The 20,000-nt window shown below is 42.9% G+C and overlaps 1 protein-coding gene and 1 long non-coding RNA gene across 11 annotated transcripts in view; both read left to right on the top strand.

The window, feature by feature from the left end:
• Nucleotides 1-19, top strand: part of LOC138965806 (uncharacterized) — a 1,615-nt gene extending 1,596 nt beyond the window's left edge. Inside the window, exon 2 of the long non-coding RNA XR_011455532.1 lies at nt 1-19. This exon is cut by the window's left edge and continues 151 nt beyond it. This is a non-coding gene — a long non-coding RNA (uncharacterized lncRNA).
• LOC138966118 (protein 4.1-like) overlaps nt 1-20,000 on the top strand; it is a 142,959-nt gene that overhangs the window by 37,799 nt on the left and 85,160 nt on the right. Inside the window, exon 1 of one of the 10 annotated variants that reach the window (XM_070338217.1) lies at nt 2,768-3,012. The exons of 8 other annotated variants lie outside the window; for them this stretch is intronic. In XM_070338217.1, the coding sequence (XP_070194318.1) occupies nt 3,001-3,012 (12 nt within the window). In that variant the 5' untranslated portion in view covers nt 2,768-3,000. Of the gene's footprint in view, nt 1-2,767; nt 3,013-16,102; nt 16,244-20,000 lie in introns of those variants that run through there. One more of the 10 variants, XM_070338220.1, reaches the window with a different exon arrangement.

The raw sequence follows: 20,000 nt of genomic DNA on the forward strand, positions 1-20,000 counted from the left end.
AACTCGGCCCCCACCCCCCCTCCAAAAAAATAGAAAAAAAAGAAAGAAAGAAAGATGTAAAGAAAGAAAGAAAGAAAGAAAGAAAGAATGAATGAACAAAAAAAAGAATGACTGAACGAAAGAAAGAAAGAAAGAAAGAAAGAAAGAAAGAAAGAAAGAAAGAACAAAAGAAAGAAAGAAGAAAAGAAAGAAAGAAAGACAGACAGAAATACAGAAATACAGAAAGAAGGAAAGAAAGGAAGAAAGGAAGAAAGAATGAAAGAAAGAATGAAAGAGAAAAAGAAGAAAGGAAAGAAAGAAAGAATGAAAGAAAGAAAGAAAGAAAGAAAGATAGAAACACAGAAAAAAAGAATGAACGAAAGAAAGAAAGAAAGAAAGAAAGAAAGAATGAATGAACAAAAGAAAGAATGACTGAACGAAAGAAAGAAAGAAAGAAAGAAAGACTGAATGAACTAATGAATGAACAAAAGAAAGAATGACTGAACGAAAGAATGAATGAACAAAAGAATGAATGAACAATGAAAGAATGACTGAAAGAAAGAATGAAAGAAAGAAAGAAAGAAAGAAAGAAAGATGTAAAGAAAGAAAGAAAGAAAGAAACGAAAGAAAGATAGACAGAAGTAAAGTAAGAAAGAAAGAAAGAACAAAAGAAAGAAAGAAGAAAAGAAAGAAAGAAAGACAGACAGAAATACAGAAATACAGAAACACAGAAAGAAAGAAAGACAGTACAGAGAGATAGACAGACAAAACCCGACTCTACACAGGCAGCAGCCAGGCTGTTGGTCAGTTTTGGATCCGTGTCCGGGAGTTAGACAGCTCGTGTCCCATGCAGAGGTTTGTTTGTTTGTTTGTTCGTTCATGGACTGAAACTCCCACGGCTTTTACGTGTATGGCCGTTTTTACCCCGCCATTTAGGCAGCCATACGCCGCTTTCGGAGGAAGCATGCTGGGTATTTTCGTGTTTCTATAACCCACCGAACTCTGACATGGATTACAGGATCTTTTTCGTGCACACTTGGTCTTGTGCTTGCGTGTACACACGGGGGTGTTCGGACACCGAGGAGAGTCTGCACACAAAGTTGACTCTGAGAAATAAATCTCTCGCCGAACGTGGGGACGAACTCACGCTGACAGCGGCCAACAGGATACAAATCCAGCGCGCTACCGACTGAGCTACATCCCCGCCCCCATGCAGAGGTGAGGCCGGATGGTACCTTTAACTTTTCTCATGATCACAGTGTGTCTGCTGCCACAAGTAAGTTATTGGCAGAGACACAGGGGTTGTGCCATGTCCCATTTGTATCTCACCTTGCGAAAACAACGCCCTGACTGGTGTCGCCACGCACTCACAAGTATAGACAGTGTGTGTGTGTGTGTGTGTGTGTGTGTGTGTGTATGTGTGTGTGTGTGTGTGTGTGTGTGTGTGTGTTTTCCACGCAGATAAATTAGGAGATACAAACGTAACAAATAAAAGAAAGTGCAATAGGTTTGTGTCAGGCTTTGTGTCAGCATTGCAGGTTTTTATGTTGTCAGTTGAAGCGAAACTTCACATTAATTCTGACTCCCAAATATCATCGGCTGCGTTGAGAACACGGGAGGAACAACAGAGATAAAACTAAAAAGTACAAACAAAAAAACTAAAAAGAAGAAGTAAACTAAATGCAACGCAGCTGCCCTCTTCACTGACTGACAGCATTGCCGATTTTGATGTCGTCGGTTGAAAGCAAACTTAATATGAAGTCTTAATTTCAAATTTCATCGCGTTCTTCCTCCAGTAAACAAAGCAACTAAAACAAAGAAGGTCTGTTTCGGTCAACTGCAAAAAAGCACACAACTTTACTGCATTTTTGGGGCAATAACAGCTTCATAAACAGAAACTGGAACATAACAAAACGAGTGTGACTCAACCTACAACAAATGTTCTTCGTGCAATGGCGGTAAGGTCGGTGGCTGAGAGTACAACCGTTTTACGGTTGGACGTCACAAGGAGACATAGAAATCCACACGGGAGGCTGGATTTAATATCTCCAACAGAGCGGCTGTCACCTCCGAGGAGCGAATAATGGAGTAGGGATGGCGTGTCGTTTAACTGTGGTCATATTTCACACAATTTCTGCCTCTCTTCGCTTGCCATCTACGGTTGCATTGCAGCGCCGCGTCACTCCAGCCGCCCCCAAAACATCTCTCTCCTCGCCCCCCCTCCCCCCCTCCCCCTCCCCCAATCCAGTTTCTTTCTGTCTTTCATTTTTCCCGCTTGGTTTTATGCCAGGTGTTGCAAGCGGTCGTACTTCGTTTTTCGGTGGCTTTTATTGCTAGTATTGTGAAGCTGCAGATGTGCAATTAGCCGTTCTGGCAAGGGTGTTAATATCTTAATAATACAACCATATAATAATTCACCTACATAAGAATACCGGGTGCAACAATACTTTTAGCGTCTACTTTCGCTAATCCCAAGCTTCGAACTTGAGTGTAGCAAACACCAGGTACAGTGTGTTGTGTCTTGGTCTGATCCTTACAAAGAAGTCACATTTCTTAATTTTCTCTTCTTCAAAAATGCAATTGAGCATGTCATCCAAAATCGCTTACCTGTCATACTATATGTTGAGGCTTTCTCTTCCAAAGTGTCGTAGTATTAGTATTATTAGTATTATTATAACACACTTCTGACTCATCTGGCCTCCCATCCAGCCCCTTTACCTTAGCTGGCTGCTGCTGTAAATGGTCATAACGTACTCGCCGCAGTGTTGGTCCATGTCGCCTGCCATCCAAAAGTGGCTTACCTCGCGTCACACTGGCTGGATATTGTTGTGCTCGTCGCACTGTATGGGTGTCTCCTATACCGCGTCACTTGGTATAGTGGGACAGCTTCAACAACACTTTGAGGCGGTGTATTTTGTTCTTGACACTTGCGGGGTTGGATAGCAATACTGACTGCAGCAAAAGCGTTTCGTTGCGGACTGAGCGCAGGGTTTGAGGACTCTCTACCTGTTTGCCTTTACCATGGTGGAGAAGGTAAGTTTTGCTGATCTTCTTCTTCTTCTTCTTGGCGTTCGCAGAGGTTACACGATCAGTCCACAGGCAGAAGGTATCGTCCACTGGACTACTACTATCACAGAAAGACTGTAGTCTTTCTGTGATAGTAATAGTCCAGTGGACGATACCTTCTGCCTGTGATCAGTCCAGCACTGGTGATAAATGTTGTCGTTTTCTCCAACTCCTGTCGACTGCCATATAGTTTGGTCTGCAAGGGAGTTGGTGACGGCCACAAGTTTTGCTGATAATTTCAATTCAAATGTTTTGTTTTCAGTGGAAGAGAATTAATCTATAGATACATGCAAAGATTGTACTTCACTATGCTTCACCTTCATTTTACGAACATTGCGTTCATTTTCAGGAACTTTGTATGTGACACATAGTTGTATGTCCTATGCGCATCAAGTCAAGTCAAGTCAAACAGTTTATTTACCAAATGCAAAGCACAGGATTTTGTTATGGTGTAGTGCATCCAAACTTCACACTCCTTCCACACGCATATTATATCATAATAAATATGTACAGATAAAGTGTTCAATTTCACTGGGCCTATTTACACATGTGTACACCAACCAGACAGTTCAAAACGGACTGGTTGTTCTTTTGGGTGCATTTGAATTTCACGCATTTGAAAAATGTTTTCGTCTTCCCGCATTTGATTTTCCCGCATTTGGTGGTTTGAATTTCACGCATGTGAGCTTTTGAAAGTCACGCATGTGAGCTTTTGAAAATCACGCATGTAGTGTATGCGTTGGGGTGTGTGTATATGAGATTGAGTTGCTCGTGACCGATGATGAGTCTCAATTCACCTTGAAATGAGTTGAAACATTTAAGTTTTCTATTAGATGAGATGGTAAATTCTTTAAGAGGTGAATGAAGAATCGTTCTGACACATGTCTTCAATTCTTTCACATACTCAAGCAATTTTTTGAGTAAATCGGGTCCTTGAAGTCGAGACTTGTTTTCAATCGCGCTGGACATCCACGTATCGAACAACGCCATGTCTTTGATTTCTTGGTTTCACGGTCCTTGACGTATAAACTCCCACGGCTGAAAATTGCCGGATTTCCCCTGTCGGTTGTTGTTATCGTGATGCTCGTCTCTTGCTGTGCCATGGCGAAAATAGAGAATACTACATGGCTTGCTGTGTCGTACCAGATTTACACGAGTTGTTTTTTTAAATATTGAACTGCGAGCGAAAGCGAGCTGTTCACTATTTGAAAAAGCAACGAGTGTAAATCTGGTACGGAACAGCAAGCCATGTAGTATTCTGTTTATCCTACATACTGTACTTACGTGTATTTGACTGAAAATGTCCTGCATTCGAGGCAGCAAAATTGAAGACGCTTGTTTTAGAACCTCGATCTCTTCTAAAGCCTCGTGCAATCTATTACGTCAAAGCAAAGAAACGTCACTCTGAAAGTGTGGCGTGACGTGTTAGTTCTAAAGATTCATCGAGGGTAATTAGCGAGCGCAATTTGTGTTTCTATAATGACGTTTGTCTCGGTGACTTTGGCATCATAAGCAGTGGAAAAACAGGTCCCTGCCAGACTTGCTTGACATGACCTCATTTACATGATATACACACGTGTGATTTGAACGATTATTATCTCACGGGTGTCTCTCTCACGTATGTAGGATAATGAGCCGTGTAGTTGAACTGAATTGTGATTTGTGAGTTGTGAGCGAACCGTCGTGACGTATAAACTCCCACGGATTTCCCATGTATTCGTGTCTTGCTGAATTGTGATTTGTATTCACGCGTCTATACACGGGACTCACTCACGAACACACCGATGCAGGGGGGATACGTGCATGCGTGTGCATGCGTGTGCGTGAAATTCAAATGACAAGTAAGGAGAGATTTTAACTGGAAACCTGCGTGAAATTCATGTGTTAAGAAATGCGAGAAATTCATAGCGTGAAATTCAAAAGTGCGTGAAATTCAGTTGCACCGGTTCTTTTAGCACCAATTTGACAGGAGTAATCACAGGTTACATGGATAAAGATAAATGAATTCCCTAAAATCATATCTAAAAATATAGTCATCAATATAATAAATCCGAGTACATGCTAACACAGTTATTCAAAGGACACAACCCTTACATCTATTAAGATATTTCATTTAAGGATACTCGATCCCATGTCTGTCGTTCTTCGGAGTGTCCGATATCTAGGCTACTCCTTGAAATTATTAAACTGTATGCAATACATGCACATCTGCTCTGTCGACTGGAAGCGAGGGTGTTCTGGGAAGTGACTGATATATTATATATTTATTCACTATAGGAAGACGGGAAAAAAGTAGGAGACTTTGATCGACCGGCGCTTTGATACCGGCGCTTTGATATCATACAAGCTCGCGTGCTTTGCGTGAGGTTTTACAGACAGGAGATAGTTTTGAACCAGGTCGTTGAACTTAGTCTCACTTAGAACAGTTTGTGGGTTGTTCTTTTTTGCAATGTCTGCGGCGTCCGGGTATATTCTACGCATTAGTCACACCGAAAACAAATGTGATTTACTTATTATACTTTTTTGTTTTGTCTGTCTGTTTATGTTTTTGTTTTTTTTAAGGTATGCAAGAGTTAATTAAAATATTCCAGTAAACAAGTCACGAGCAGCGGAGAAGGGTAAGGACACAATTGCATCATAGTTGATTCGAGTGCCTGTGTAGTCTGCATTAACGTTGAAGATTTTGCCACTGACTTGTTTATGAACCCATAACTAATACCTATTTTCTGAGAAACCATGCGGCGTATATTTCTCGTTGTGTATAGATTTATTTCCTCAAAATACGTGTATTTTGTTTTTGCTGTGATGAATCATAGGTTTCAGTTCCTTGTTCGCATATCGCATGATACGCCGATAAAACGAAGCGTGTAGGCATGCAAGTGTGAACATGTGAGGGTGTGGGTGTGTCTGTCTGTCTCTGTGTCTGTCAGTCATTGCGTGTGTGCATGTTTGTGTGTGTGTGTGTGTGTGTGTGTGGTGTGTGTATGTGTGTGTGTGTGGTGTGTGTATGTGTGTGTGTGTGTGTGTATGTGTGTGTGTGTGTGTGTGTACGCGCGCGCGACTACCAGTACCCATAAAGCACACAAACTGAAAACAAAGAAAACATCAAAATTAGCAGCATGAGTCTAATGCAACCGGGATTGGCTTTTTTCAGAAAAAGAAAACGATAAGTTTGAATAGATTGAATCTGTTAAGATGTGTATGTGGGTGGGAGGATTTGGAGGATATTGTGTCACCACGACCTTCATAATCTTGGTGGCCGTGAGAGAAGCGATCCCACCTGAGATATAGAGCGTAATTTATATGCCGGATCCATGGCTCAGTGTTATTGCTATGTTATTTATTACCTGTTGCAGCTTTGGGTTTGGCAGTGATGGCTCGCTTTGTATTGAATTTCTAATACACGAAGAGGGTCCATGATACAAAGGCTGTTGTTTGTCATATAAGATAAGATAATATAAGATAAGATAAGAATACTTTAATGTCCATCTTCATTGTAAAATAAACATGGAAACGTGTCTTCTGGCACCACATCGCATTGCTCATAACACAAAGACAACAATCAAAAGCATTATCGTACATATTAAATGCACTTCTAAGATCAACTTTCACATGAGCATATTTTACGGTGATGAAGGTTGTGTATGTTTTTTCGTCAGCAAAATAAATCTGTCAGGTAGAATGAGACTGAAAACACTTGGCTTACTGTGTGTGTGCGTGTGTGTGTGTGTGTGTGTGTGTGTGTGTGGTGTGTGTGTGTGTATGTGTCTCAGTGTGTGTGTGCGTGTGCATGCGCGCGTGCATTATATCTGACCAAATCCTAGGCAGGATGTGTCTGTCTCTGCAGTTGTAACTCTACCTCCGATAAGGAAAAGACTGTTAAGACCGGGTGCTGGGGAGGGGGGAGGTGGGGGCGGAAGAGGGAATTCGGAGGGGGTATTAAAAAGAGCTCAGGTACACCCATAAACGCAGTAGGGATAAAACGCTCTATCGGTGACAGCCACAAGCCGGATAATGACATACCCCTCACGGAGGCGTATTCACAAACCCATCGGAAAAAAGTTGTTGTTGTGCGTTTCACTTTGTGCACTGCCTGAGAAAGCTAAATCTGCCGAATATTTTTTTTTTATAGGGGTTAGTTTTTGTTGTTGTTGAAAGGGGGGGGGGATTGTATAGCATATACGCGCGTCACAGTGTGTGTGTGTGTGTGTGTGTAGTGACTGTGTGTGTGTGTGTGAGCGCGCCTCCGCGTGCTAGTATTTGTGCGCGCGTGTGTTTGTCTCTCTCTCTCTCTCTCTCTCTCTCTCTCTCTCTCTCTCTCTCTCTCTCTCTCTCGGCTCTCAGTCTCTCTCTCTCTCTGTCAGTGCCTCTGCGTTTGTATGTCACGTTGTCTGTCTGTGTGTCTCTTTCATTTTCACAGTTTGTTTTCATCACTTACCGTGTTGTCTGCAGCCGGTAAACAATTCATCATGTTACGGGTGACGTCACTGACGCTTAGCGCGCCAGACATTGCAAAGCATGCGCATCAGTGTGCTGTCACTTGCGCACTCATTAGCAATGCAAATTTGCAATGACACCTGGTCTTATCATTACGCGATGAAACGAAATCTGGTCATGATGGACGATGTACATTGGAATCATATAATTCGTATTCAAATTAGCCCTAGAGTCATCCCATTTACACGGACTGTAAAATGACCATTTTGTGTTCAACGTAAACCACCATCCCGGTCCAGTAGTTTAGTCTGAATCGTTCTACACACACACACAGACAGACAGACACACACACACACACACACACACACACACACACACACACACACACACACACACACACACGCACATACACCAAGACCCTCGTCTCGATTCCCCCCTCTATGTTAAGACATTTAGTAAAAACTTTTTAATTAAAAAATAGAGCTTGTTTGAAACAGGTAGAAAGGAAGAGTTGATATTGCAATATCTGTACGTGGGAATGTGGTGAAAAAGAGTGCTAAAAGTAGTAAGTCGGCCTCAGATCCATTTCAAATATTTATTGCAGAAAAACAAAATACAAATTAAAAACAAAACCACAGAACCATTACCAGGTGTCATAGGAATGTTTGAAAACAATAGTTTTAATTTTACACTGTAAATACAGGAATCAGAATTAAACACCTCAAATTGGCACATGCATAATGAATCACCTGGAATTGCAACAGGGAGATACTGAAGTAATTGGAAACAAACACTTGAAATTGACAGAGAAACAATTGAAAATATATTACTGACATGAGCGTACAATATTTTAATGGAAGTGCATTTTTAGCACGAAGCATCCGCCGGAGGATGCACTAACAATTACATAGTGCCACAAAATGTGTACGGACATTTCACAACCGTGCATTATTAGCACAGAACACATACATGGGGGCGCACAAAACATTATTGTACCATGATGATGATCGGGATTGTTGAAGATCTTTTCTTGTGCAAGGCGCCCCTGTATGACCGCAACTGATCCAACCGGCCGCATCTGAACAAACGACGTCGAAACGGCGCGAAACACGTCCTCTCGGTTGGTCTCGGATTGACTCGGCTCCTCTCGGTCTTTTTTTTTGTGTGTCTTTTTTTCTTTTCCTTATGGTCGGAGTGGTATATTTATGTACATCTTAGATTAAAAAAACCACCCGAAAGCTGTGTTTAATCGTTTCGCGTAAATTGTACATTTTTTTTCAGCTTTGAAATTGTTTTTGCTTGGAGAGTCAGCGCGCTTTGGCTTGGAGACTAATTCTCCACAGGCACGTTCTTCCCAACCACAGATACCAGCGTCGTCCGCGACGCTGGAATGAGTTACTGCCCTTCGGGTCTCTACGACCATGAGCGATAGCGCCGGGCCGATGATTATAAGAATGCGTAAAGCACGTGTCTCAGCGTTTGGTTACCCCCCGCGGGTTAGGGGGAAGAATTTACCCGATGCTCCCCAGTATGTCGTAAAAGGCGACTAACGGATTCTGTTTCTCCTTTTACCCTTGTTAAGTGTTTCTTGTATAGAATAATTTTTAGTCAATTTTTGTAAAGATTTTAGTCAAGCAGTATGTAAGAAATGTTAAGTCCTTTGTACTGGAAACTTGCATTCTCCCAGTAAGGTAATAGCCTACATTGTACTACGTTGCAAGCCCCTGGAGCAAATTTTTGATTAGTGCTTTTGTGAACAAGACAAGTGGCTCTATCCCATCTTCCCCCTTTCCCCGTCGCGATATAACCTTCGTGGTTGAAAACGACGTTAAACACCAAATAAAGAAAGAAAGCGTTTGGTTGTATACATGGGACAGTATGTATTTTATAACGCACATTGTTGACAGTTTATTAAAGAAATAATGCGTGCGTCAAGTGCGTATATGTGTGTATGTGTGTGTGTGTGTGTCTGTCTGTGTAAGTGTATGCGTACGCGCATGCGTTCGTGCTTATGTTGGGCTTGGACGGGTGAGGGCGTGTGTGTGTACGTGCATGCGTGTGAGTTTGTGTGTGTGTGTGCGTGTGCGTGCGTGCGTGTGTTAGGCAAGCACGGGTATGTGCGTACGTGTATGCGTGTACTTGTGTGTGTGTTTGCAGCGAAGGCCAGGCACCGGCAGCACTTATTCAACAACCCACGCAGGTCCTTAAAAAAAGGGTTTGACTCGACGAGACAAACAAATGTCCCATTTAGAGTCCCTTGCTGTGGCGTACCCCGTGTAGCGCATAATACGGGCATGTCTTACAAAACGGTTTTCGAATTTTTTGGTCCCCTTTGTAAAGCAAAGGTTGAAATCCGGGGCTCAATTGACAATTTGACACGCCCCCTCCTCTCTCTCTCTCTCTCTCTCTCTCTCTCTCTCGTGACACACACACTCTCTCTCTCTCTCTCTCTCTCTCTCTCGTCACACACACACACTCTCTCTCTCTCTCTCTCTCTCTCTCTCTCTCCCTCCCTCCATCTCTCCCTCTCTCTCTCTCTCTCTCTCTTCTCTCTCTCTCTCTCTCTCTCTCTCTCTCTCTCTCTCTCTCTCTCTCTCTCTCTCTCTCTCTCTCTCGCGCGCGCGCGCGCCATTGCAAAAGTGCGTATGTGCCATTATTGACGCGGAAGGATTCCTTTCAATGTTGATGCATCATGGAATTAAACTTTTAAAACACACTCTTTTTAACGATATATACATGGTTTCCCCCAATATGCGCACAATCCTTATTTCTTCATTTTGATGACAAACATAAACAAAGAATACTTCGGACTACTAATATGGTTTGAATTTGTCACTTTGCTCACCTGCTGTAATTCACGCTTTGATCTTCAAGTAAATGCAGTTCAGCGGAGTCGTTTAAAGAAAGTGTAATCAGTGTACAACGCGCACAGTTTTTTTTTGTTGAGATCTAACCTTCGCAGGGGGACTTTTGGCCAGTAGTGAGCACCAGAGTACGATTGGTTTACTCGGAACAGTGTTTGGTTTAAACAATGTTTTATTTCCCTTTTACTTAATATACATGAAATCTACACACATTCAACACTTCATAGTCTGACACAGATACAACATGTTATGAGCATGTTTAGAATCAACAACAACCTATAAGCTTATAGTGGGGATCCTAAAATGTACGATTGGTCGGCATCCCCCCTTTAAACAAACACACGACAGATAACGGTTTTCCCGATCTGATGTTTCTCCCACGCTATAGATTGTGAGTGTGTAGGGGTCGGTAAGCCGGAGGGACGGAAGAGAGTATGAGTGTAATCATACGGGTGGGTGGGTAGGTAAGGTACACTCGTGTACCAGGGCGATTGCTGACTGCTGCACAACCTTGCAGGAAGGACACGATGACATGGAGGACAAAGCATGGTTGATTTGCAGGGTGGAGTAAGGGTGTTGAGAGAGTTCAGTTGAACCCCCTTTTAAGACTCACCAATTTAAGACTTCCTCGATCCTTTTTAAGACCCTGTTTTCTAAGAATTTGAGTTCATGACCTCTGTAAATTTACCCCCATTTTAAGACTCCCTCCTTTTTAAGACCTGATTTTCTCAGATTTGTGTATGTTGTAAAAAGGGGGAGTAGTGCCACTGTACACGCGCTGCCTTCTTTGTGTGGGTGTCACCGGGAGCTTCGCCACATATGTTAAAAAAAAATTGTTTATCACAGCTTCGTCTATCCGCTATTCGTAATTTACTGGAGTGCATGGTGTTTTATATTCTTTACTCTCTCTCTCTCTCTCTCTCTGTCTCTGTCTCTGTCTTTCTCTGTCTGTCTCTCTCTCTCTTTTGTCTCTCTTTCTGTCTCTCTTTCTGTCTCTCTCTTTGTCTCTGTCTTTCTCTCTCTCTCTCTCTCTCTGTCCCCTCCCTCTCTCTCTCTCTCTCTCTCTCTCTCTCTCTCTCTCTCTCCCCCCCCCTCCCTCTCTCTCTCTCTGTGGGGTCTGGTATCGAGGTCACGTTGGGGCAGATGATGGCTAGTGCAGTTTTGTCCATCGTCAAACACCTAAATAAAATGACAAGTAGTGCCGGTTTGGGATTTATTATATATTCGTAATTTCTCACATCAAGTTCCTGTCCTTTAAACCTGAATAAAAGAAAGAAAGAGAAAGAAAGAATGAAAGAAAAGAAAAGAAAAGAAAACAGAAAAAAGACAAATCAGCCAGCCTGAACACATTTAGAGTTGAAACTTTAAGCTGAACATTATGTGAAATTTGCTAATGATAAAATCGTTTATTTAACGTCACTCTGTAAAAACATTGGCGACATTTGTCTTAGATTAAAAACACACACAGGCGCGCACACAAACTTTCCCTTTGTGTACAGTGGTTCACCACCCTCCCACCCCCCGCACACTCTCGCTCATCTAATTAAAAATGGTAATAAGAGATACTTGGATATAAAATGGTATTCTTAAATTTGCGACCAGTAATTGACTTAAGTTCTTCTGCACAAGCCCTGAGCGACACCTAGTGGCAACACAGCGCCTCAATCAGTGTCATCGGCAGGGGCAGATCACTCACGAGTTGAATCGGGGACAGGCGGAATGATTAAGTATGTGTTCGCTTGGGAAATAGGAGGTTTTGCTCCAGGCATGAAATCTGACGAACAACCGTGGAGACTGCACGTTAAAGCTCTGCACGCCGCGAAGATGAGTTTTAAGGGCTAGGGGGCAAGAATTTCTCCGCTAATCACGACGTTACGCAGTTTAGCTTAAGGGCCAACAATTTCGAAACTTTTACGCCAATGACTGGATCGGGAATGAGTGAGAACAAGCGAACGGGTCGTAAATTATTATGAACTTTTGTGTTACCGAGGCTTTTTTCGTTGGTTGTTGTTGTTGTTGTTGTTGTTGTTGTTGTTGTTGTTGTTGTTGTTTGGTGGTTGTTTTGGGGAGAGTATGAGTGGGGATGGCGCGCTTCCAGGGACGAGTATAATTACCACAACATCTGTTTAATAAAACGTCTATGAGATGGAAATGAATGCGGCATGGTCAGGCCGTCATTAACTGGCTAAAAAAGGGGGGGGGGGTGAGTAAGTGGATAGTTTGACACACATGTTACACTGACTGGCCTGCGTATTAAGCGTGTCCTGAGGCCAGGGGACACTGTGTGGTCACGTCCAGGGTGTGACAGCCAGAGACTGACCACCGTGTAGCTTTGAACCCTTTGCGTGGATCAGCACTTTGCCCTCGTGCAGGAAGTGGCACATAGCCTAACCACATATCAGGCTCAGCGTCACTGTAGTATACACGGACTAGCCAGTGTACTTTTCAGTTACGTACACCAAACAAGATTTTCTTCTTCTTCTTCTTCTTCTTCGTTCATGGGCTTAGACTCCCACGTTCACTCATGTTTTTGGCACGAGTGGATTTTTACGTGTATGACCGTTTTTACCCCGCCATTTAGGCAGCCATACGCCGCTTTCGGAGGAAAAATCAAAATACATGACATGAAACTATTAACACACAATAAAAAGACACATTCAAGCAAAACATTTGATATTACGTGACCAAAACAATACAATAGTACACATATATTTACGATGGTGGACTTGACAAACAAATACACCAGAAGAACAACATTTAGTTAATGTACTGCAGAACTTTAAAGGTCCTTGTCTACATTTTTATACCGAAATCGCCATTTGACCATTAAAATGCAGAGTCTATTATCTACAACTATCAACAATACACCCCCTTTCGATCAGGAAAGACGAAGCCAGTGTAGCCGTTTGAACATTCATGGTAGTATTCCAGCGTAGTACTCATAGTAGGATATCCTTATTTGGAAAATGCCAAGCGCAAAACTCCTCTCAAATCCCGTGCATTTCGTGCGTTTAAAAAAAAAGCGTCGACAGCGCTCCAGTGTCAAACTGTTGCTGCACTTGTTTGGGCGTGGCTATAAGCATAGTGACATGAATTTGATTGGTCAGTATTTTTAGGCAAAGCACATGTTCTCAGCAAACAGAAAACAAAATATTGGAAGCGTGAGTCACGCTACCCAAAAATAAAATATTTTTTTTACATATATTTTTTTTCTATAACTTTTTTCCCCATGGTTCATTCATCATCTGACATAACTTTTTAGCGAAATATAACCATAAGATTATTGAAAAAAAAGCAAAAATGTAGACGACCACCTTTAAACAAAAATCATGAGCAAGCTATAACTTTAATACAACATTTGTCTGCGATTCGTAGCACGGCAGAAACCTTTCAAAAATGCCATTCTAAAATGACGAGTTTGCATTCGACAGCAATCAGAAAAAGACAGGAAACTCGTTAAAATCCCAGCGGTAACTCCTGCTCTCCCTCGCTCTCTCCCTGAACACTAAATCATGTCTGCGATGACCCGGGGAAGGGGTCGTGTGGAAGGGGAGGGGGGGGGGGACGAGTTTGCACAAGTTTTCTGGAGAATTTGGTGTGCAGGTTATAAAGGCTGTAATTCTGCACGGCTGTAATTTTGCAGAGCTGCAATCTATTGATTTATGAGACTGTAAAAACATTCGTGCTACAGAGAAAAAATCCAAACGTTTTGCCCTGCAGAACGATGAAAGGCGTGAAATGCTCTCTCTCTCTCTCTCTCTCTCTCTCTCTCTCTCTCTCTCTCTCTCTCTCTCTCTCTCTCTCTCTCTCTCTCCCTCCCAACCCCTAGAATTGACCTTAGAATTGGTACATAATTAAATCTATATCCGATTTCGTCAAACAATCAACAACCTCACCGGTGTCAATCTGCTACTGAGCAGATTACAATTCTAATTAAGATACGCCTAAGTACTGCTGCATCCACCTCTGGATTCCACCTCGCGTTAAATAATAGATCACCCGGTAGATACTTTAAATCACTCCCGGACGAGAACTAGGTCTGCAAATCGGTCAATGACCTATTTAGACATCGTGGCGGCGTGGCAGCGTGGTTTGCACCACCCAGAGTGATGTCGATATATGTCCGTACTTCATCTGACAGATCAAAGCCAAGTTGCCATACATCATTGCAGTAATTGGGGGTAAAATCCCGAAGGACAGTATCTCAACGATGCAGGCTTCGCCAGGAGTGATGTAGTTGCGGGAGCTCGGATTGACAAGCCGAATCCAGAATTTTCACCTTCCAGACAATGATAATATTATGGAGGTTGCGAGAAGAACGACCGAAAAATCAGTACGGAACCGCGACACAGATGACGTTTGTTTTTCTTTCTCTCTCTCTCTAGTCTCAAACTATTGATTTACGACCAGGTCTACACCCCCTCCCCCACCCCCAAATAAGATGGTCCCAGGGGACAAACTGGTATCCCCAGACGGGACGTTAATCCAGCAGTCTGGGACGAGAAGAAAATGACGTCATCCTTGTCTGGGTACCGTGATGAGCATTCGGACGTATCTCCCGCAACATTTATGAAAGCAAGTATAAGTTCCGTTCTTACTTCGGTGATGCATTGACCGCTTGGCTATCAATGATAAAAAAAAAAAATTTAAATCCATATCTGGCCGGTTAAAACGCTAGACCGTATTGAACGGTTGCTTCACTGTAAATGCGGATTTCAAATGAGCCCGAAGTCGACTTCGTGAAGACTTCGCGAAGTCTTTTAACCGAAAACTCAGTGCTAAAACTTTGTACGGCCAGTATACTTCGCGTAGTCGACTTAGCCCAGTTAAAGGACAGGCTTTAGTTGAAGTTCAGATAACATTTTGGTTCCTCTGATCTTAGAAACTACAATGGTCAATTTTACCCTTCGTCATTTGTGTGGCTTTAAAGGTCCCAGCCGACAATACCAGACCCATATCGAACAGTGGCTTCTCTCATTTCTTTCAAGTCGAGTGCTGATGACATTGTGTTCCTTCTGGTATGTGGGAGCTTAAAATGGCTCATGTTCCCTTCGTCTAATGCGCAGTGTACATGGTCCCAGCTTGCAGTGATGGAGCGTATCGAACAGTCGCCTCCCTTTCACGTGTAATGCTCTGACGGCATTTTGCTCTACTGATTTAGATTAACTTAGAAGGGGGAAAAACATAAAAAGAGGCAAATGGGTTATATTTTCTTCGTCATTTTTGTTGTCAGATCCCAACTCAGAATGTCAGCTAGAACGTATCGGACAGCTAGTCGCCTCCTTTTTGTACGTTGAAGTTCTAACAGAATTTTGTTCCTCTGGTTTTTGACCTGAGCTAAAAATGGGTCGCAGGCACTCTTCTCTGGTCGACGGTATAGTCAGTGCAGTGTTGACATATCGATACGTTGAAGTTCGGACAGAATTTCGTTCCTCTGATCTGATTCTTGGACTGAGCTAAAAATGGGTCGCGGGCCATCCTCTTTAGCCGACGGTGTAGTCAGTACAGTGTAGACATATCGATACGTTGAAGTTCTGGCAGAATTTCGTTCCTCTGATCTGATTCTTGGACTGATTGAGCTAAAAATGAGTCGCGCCATCATCCTCTCAATGTAGTGTAGTCAGGACGGTGTAGACATATCGATCCGCGCGCCTCTGCTCGCTGTTACACCCATACCCCGCGTGCTCGCCACACACCAAATCCACGCACGACGACACAGACAGAATGCCCGGGGAGATCAGTACTGAGGACAGGGGTTCAAAATAGAAGCTCTGGTTCTGTCACTGAGAGCGTAGGTGTACCCTCTCTCAGTATTTGTAAACTGACTGAGCACTAAAAGTGGAGTCGTATTTGGGGAAAGGAGTATGTAAACATTGTCTGCGTTTCACTGTGCTGAGGTGGGTTCTATTTAATTAGAAAAGCATTGACACTTTGTGTACTTGGCTGTACCTATGTTTTCTCTTTGGTGTGTTAACGAATCGTAACTCAATCATAACTGACATCGCAGATTTCTCCGGTTCTATCACTAAGTGTGAAGGAATAGAATCGTATGTAAACACTGGCTACGTTCGACCGTGCTGACTTTTTTTTAAATCAGTATATATATATTTGTGTTTTTTTATAAAACTCGTGAACGCCAATAGCACTTTGTTAATTGGCTGTACCAATCTGTTCTCTCAGTGTTAATGTTGAAATCAATCGTAGCTCAGTAATAAGGCCAAAAAAAAAATTGTCTGTTTCTGGTCACCCGACCGACCCTAAATTTCGGCGCCGACCCTAAACTTTTTTTTCCAAACTCAATTTTTTTTTTTTTTTTTTTTTTGGTGGTAAAGGACAGGGTGAGAAAATGAACAACAAAAACGTGTGAAAACGAAAGTCCGCTGACGATTTGTAAATGTGTTGAGTGTCTTGTCTCTATGTATAGTGAATCCAGTCTCTTTGCGCGATTTTTAGTTAGTTTTATTGGTCTACATTTGGGGTAAAAAAAAAAATTTTAAAAATTTTTAAAAAAATCCCTACCTACCGACCCTATTTTTTTTAGCTATGTTACAAGAAACAGAATTTTTTTTTTTTTGCCTAACTGACGTAGTAACATGCTCCAGTTTTATCACTAAGTGTGAAGGATTACACTTTACGTTTGTAAACAGAGTGATCACAAAGTGTGAAGGATTACACTTTACGTTTGTAAACAGAGTGCTAAAAATGGAGACTGCATCAGTTATAGGGGAATGAGTAACGTGAAACACTATCTATGTTTGACTGTGATGAGGTACGTGGATCCTTAATTAGAAAACTCATTGACACTTTGTGTACTTTGCGGCACTTGCCAATCTGTTCTCTTTAGTGTAGGCCTAATCAACTGACGATCGATTGGAACGACGGAAAATGCAACTTGCCTCCACGTTTATAGTTTCACAAAGTGTTAGGGCGTGTGTGAAATACCGTCACTAAGTTTTGTTTCCGGTTGATTGTGAAACTTGACGGGGTTGTTTGAGGTCTGTAGAACTTTGCAAGACGGAAGGTTTTGTGAAATGGCGTCCTTGATGTTAACAATACCGCAGTGTTTTGATGTATAGTGTGTCGTACAAAAAAAAGACGTTTTGTAGAATTGTGTGCATGGGTGTGACCAGTCTTGTATGAAACCGATCTGTAGCCTGTGAGTTAGGTCGTCAGTGACGACATTTTCACACTGATACACGAAGAAAGGTTTTTGAATTCAGACAACATGTACTACGTCATCCGAGCCAGACTACCACTATACTCACACACATGCGTACGCACAGACGGACAGACAGACGGACAGACAGACGGACAGACAGACGGACAGACAGACAGACGGACAGACAGACGGACAGCCGCAGAAAGATACAGACATGCACGCACAGGCACAAACAGATACACACACAGTCAGATGGACAGCTTCGGGCGGACAGACAGACAGACACACACACACACACACACACGCGCGCGCACACTGGCATCAAAGTCAGTGTGTTGGCACGCTCTGTTGGCAGCACTACGCATAATTATATCATATATCAGTATCTCATTCCCCGGACAGCTGGTTTTCACTATGTGCATTTGTCTGGTCAGCATCCTCGCGCAATTCGTATCAGTAATTTGCTTTGCTCTCCTTTTCTTTGGAGAAATGCTTCTTCAGTATAGTATCAGCTGCAGGGCCGGACTAGGCTAAGAGGAGGGAGGGGGGGTTGCCAGTGGTGGTCCAGGGGGATGTTCCCCCTGGCGGGTCAGGGGGCGAAGCCCCCTGAAGCGGCTGATGGGTAGGTCATATTCTGAGATAGGAAAATGGTCGCTCCTTGCATGAAACGGCATAAAATAAACAATAATAAAAAATGTTTTAAATAAGTGAGGTACATGTTTAGGCTAGGGGGGGTTGGGGGGGCAACCCCCATAATCCCCCCGGTAGTCCGGCCCTGAGCTGTGTATCAGGCATTGTGTACGCTTGATGTTGAGTCGGGGTGATAAAATATGTCGTTTTGCAGACATTTCCGCAGTCATACAGGAAGTTTTTACATCCGTCACCTTCTGCTGCAGTGGGGCAAAATTTGCTGATTATATCCGTCAGCAGTGACGCAACTAAAAGTAGTGAATATTCTTTAGTTCGCGTTTTGTTTATTGTGTCGATCATCAGCTGCTCTTGTGGTGTGAAAGGATAGCAGAACCAACCTCAACATAATTATACATCGTTTCCTGACTTCTGGTGCTTTACCGGACTCGACCAGGTTTGTCACTTCTATCAGAATTCCCTTCACTTCCCTTCTCGGTGTTGCCTTTATCCGCTGTCCATTGTCGGTACATATTTTTACACTCACGGATAAATTAACTTTGACTGACTTCACAGCCGGTTCACAGCAAAAATGATAATTTACCTTTGTGGCATGAAAGTGGCTTCATTTTGGTGATGCGTTCCCGCATCTGTCTGTGGGACCTCAGCAGCCAGGCTATGATAGTCGATCGGGTTACGTCTGAAACTGGCATATTTCAGCAAAACCTGCCATGCGAGTGCAAACTAAAATGAATAAATTGTTTTCCTTCTTAGGCCCAAAACGACAAGAGGCAGTTTATTAACAGGACACATTGGCCTAGGGGGGTTTAAGCTTGCATAGTTACCCGCCACTTGAAACTTGTTTCCCTATCTCAAGCGCTCGGGCCAGACGTCTAATTATTGGCATGGGGCCCCGGGGTGATTTAGCGATATATTTATGCATGCTATGGGAGGGCGGTGTAGTAAAATGATCGTAAACTGCTCACAACGTAAAAATGCAGGCTAATAACCGAGCGACCAGAAGTTAAGAACAGCCAAGTTTTGGGGCTCGGGGGGATGCTGACAATACCTTTTCGATCGATATTTGCACGAGGCTGTGTTTAACACAGCAACACACAGAGACAAACATACCGATATACTGACTGGCACACATACACACACACAAACACACACACGCACAAACACTTGCGGAAACTACTGAACTTTAGTGGTTTGGGTTGCAAACGAAGACTCGGAAACCAAATTTCTGCAACGTACACGTACAAAAGGATAAACCTTCTCTCGTACATATAGCTCCAGTCGAATATATATATATGATTAACAATACTGTGCTCCTATCATGCCGGGTGAGAACTCAGTCCTTGGTCAGTCACCAATTCAGTGTCAACGGCCTGCCTTGACCCCTGGCTGGACAGTGGTGACAGCTTGCTGTCTGGCCAATTCGACGTGTGGTTATAGGGTTTGATATATGGGGTATAATGTTCACCGAACAGTGTGATTACAGTGTGAGATTGGATTGGTGTTTATGTCCCAAGCTGAATGATACATTGGTTGCGGTGTCGGCGACTGACGAAACCAGAAGGGTACGGGGAAATCTGATCACGCGGTCTTTTATTTTTCAGTAGTATTCAGGCAGAATACATACCGGAGGTGTGTTTGTGTGTGTGTGTGTGTGTGTGTGTGTGTGTACATTAGTGATTTAGTCTGTTGTGGCTGCCCTTCTCTTTGTGTATATTCGATTCCCACAAATCACATTACTGAAGATAATCGCCGCCGACTGGGACAGCCATTTTCCGGCTTGGGCCACAACTGATATATCTGATATTACTCTTTAACACCCACATTTTCTTTATAAATACCAAACCACC

This window comes from Littorina saxatilis, linkage group LG5, assembly GCF_037325665.1.
Source record: "Littorina saxatilis isolate snail1 linkage group LG5, US_GU_Lsax_2.0, whole genome shotgun sequence".
NCBI classification, from domain to species: Eukaryota; Metazoa; Mollusca; class Gastropoda; order Littorinimorpha; family Littorinidae; genus Littorina; species Littorina saxatilis.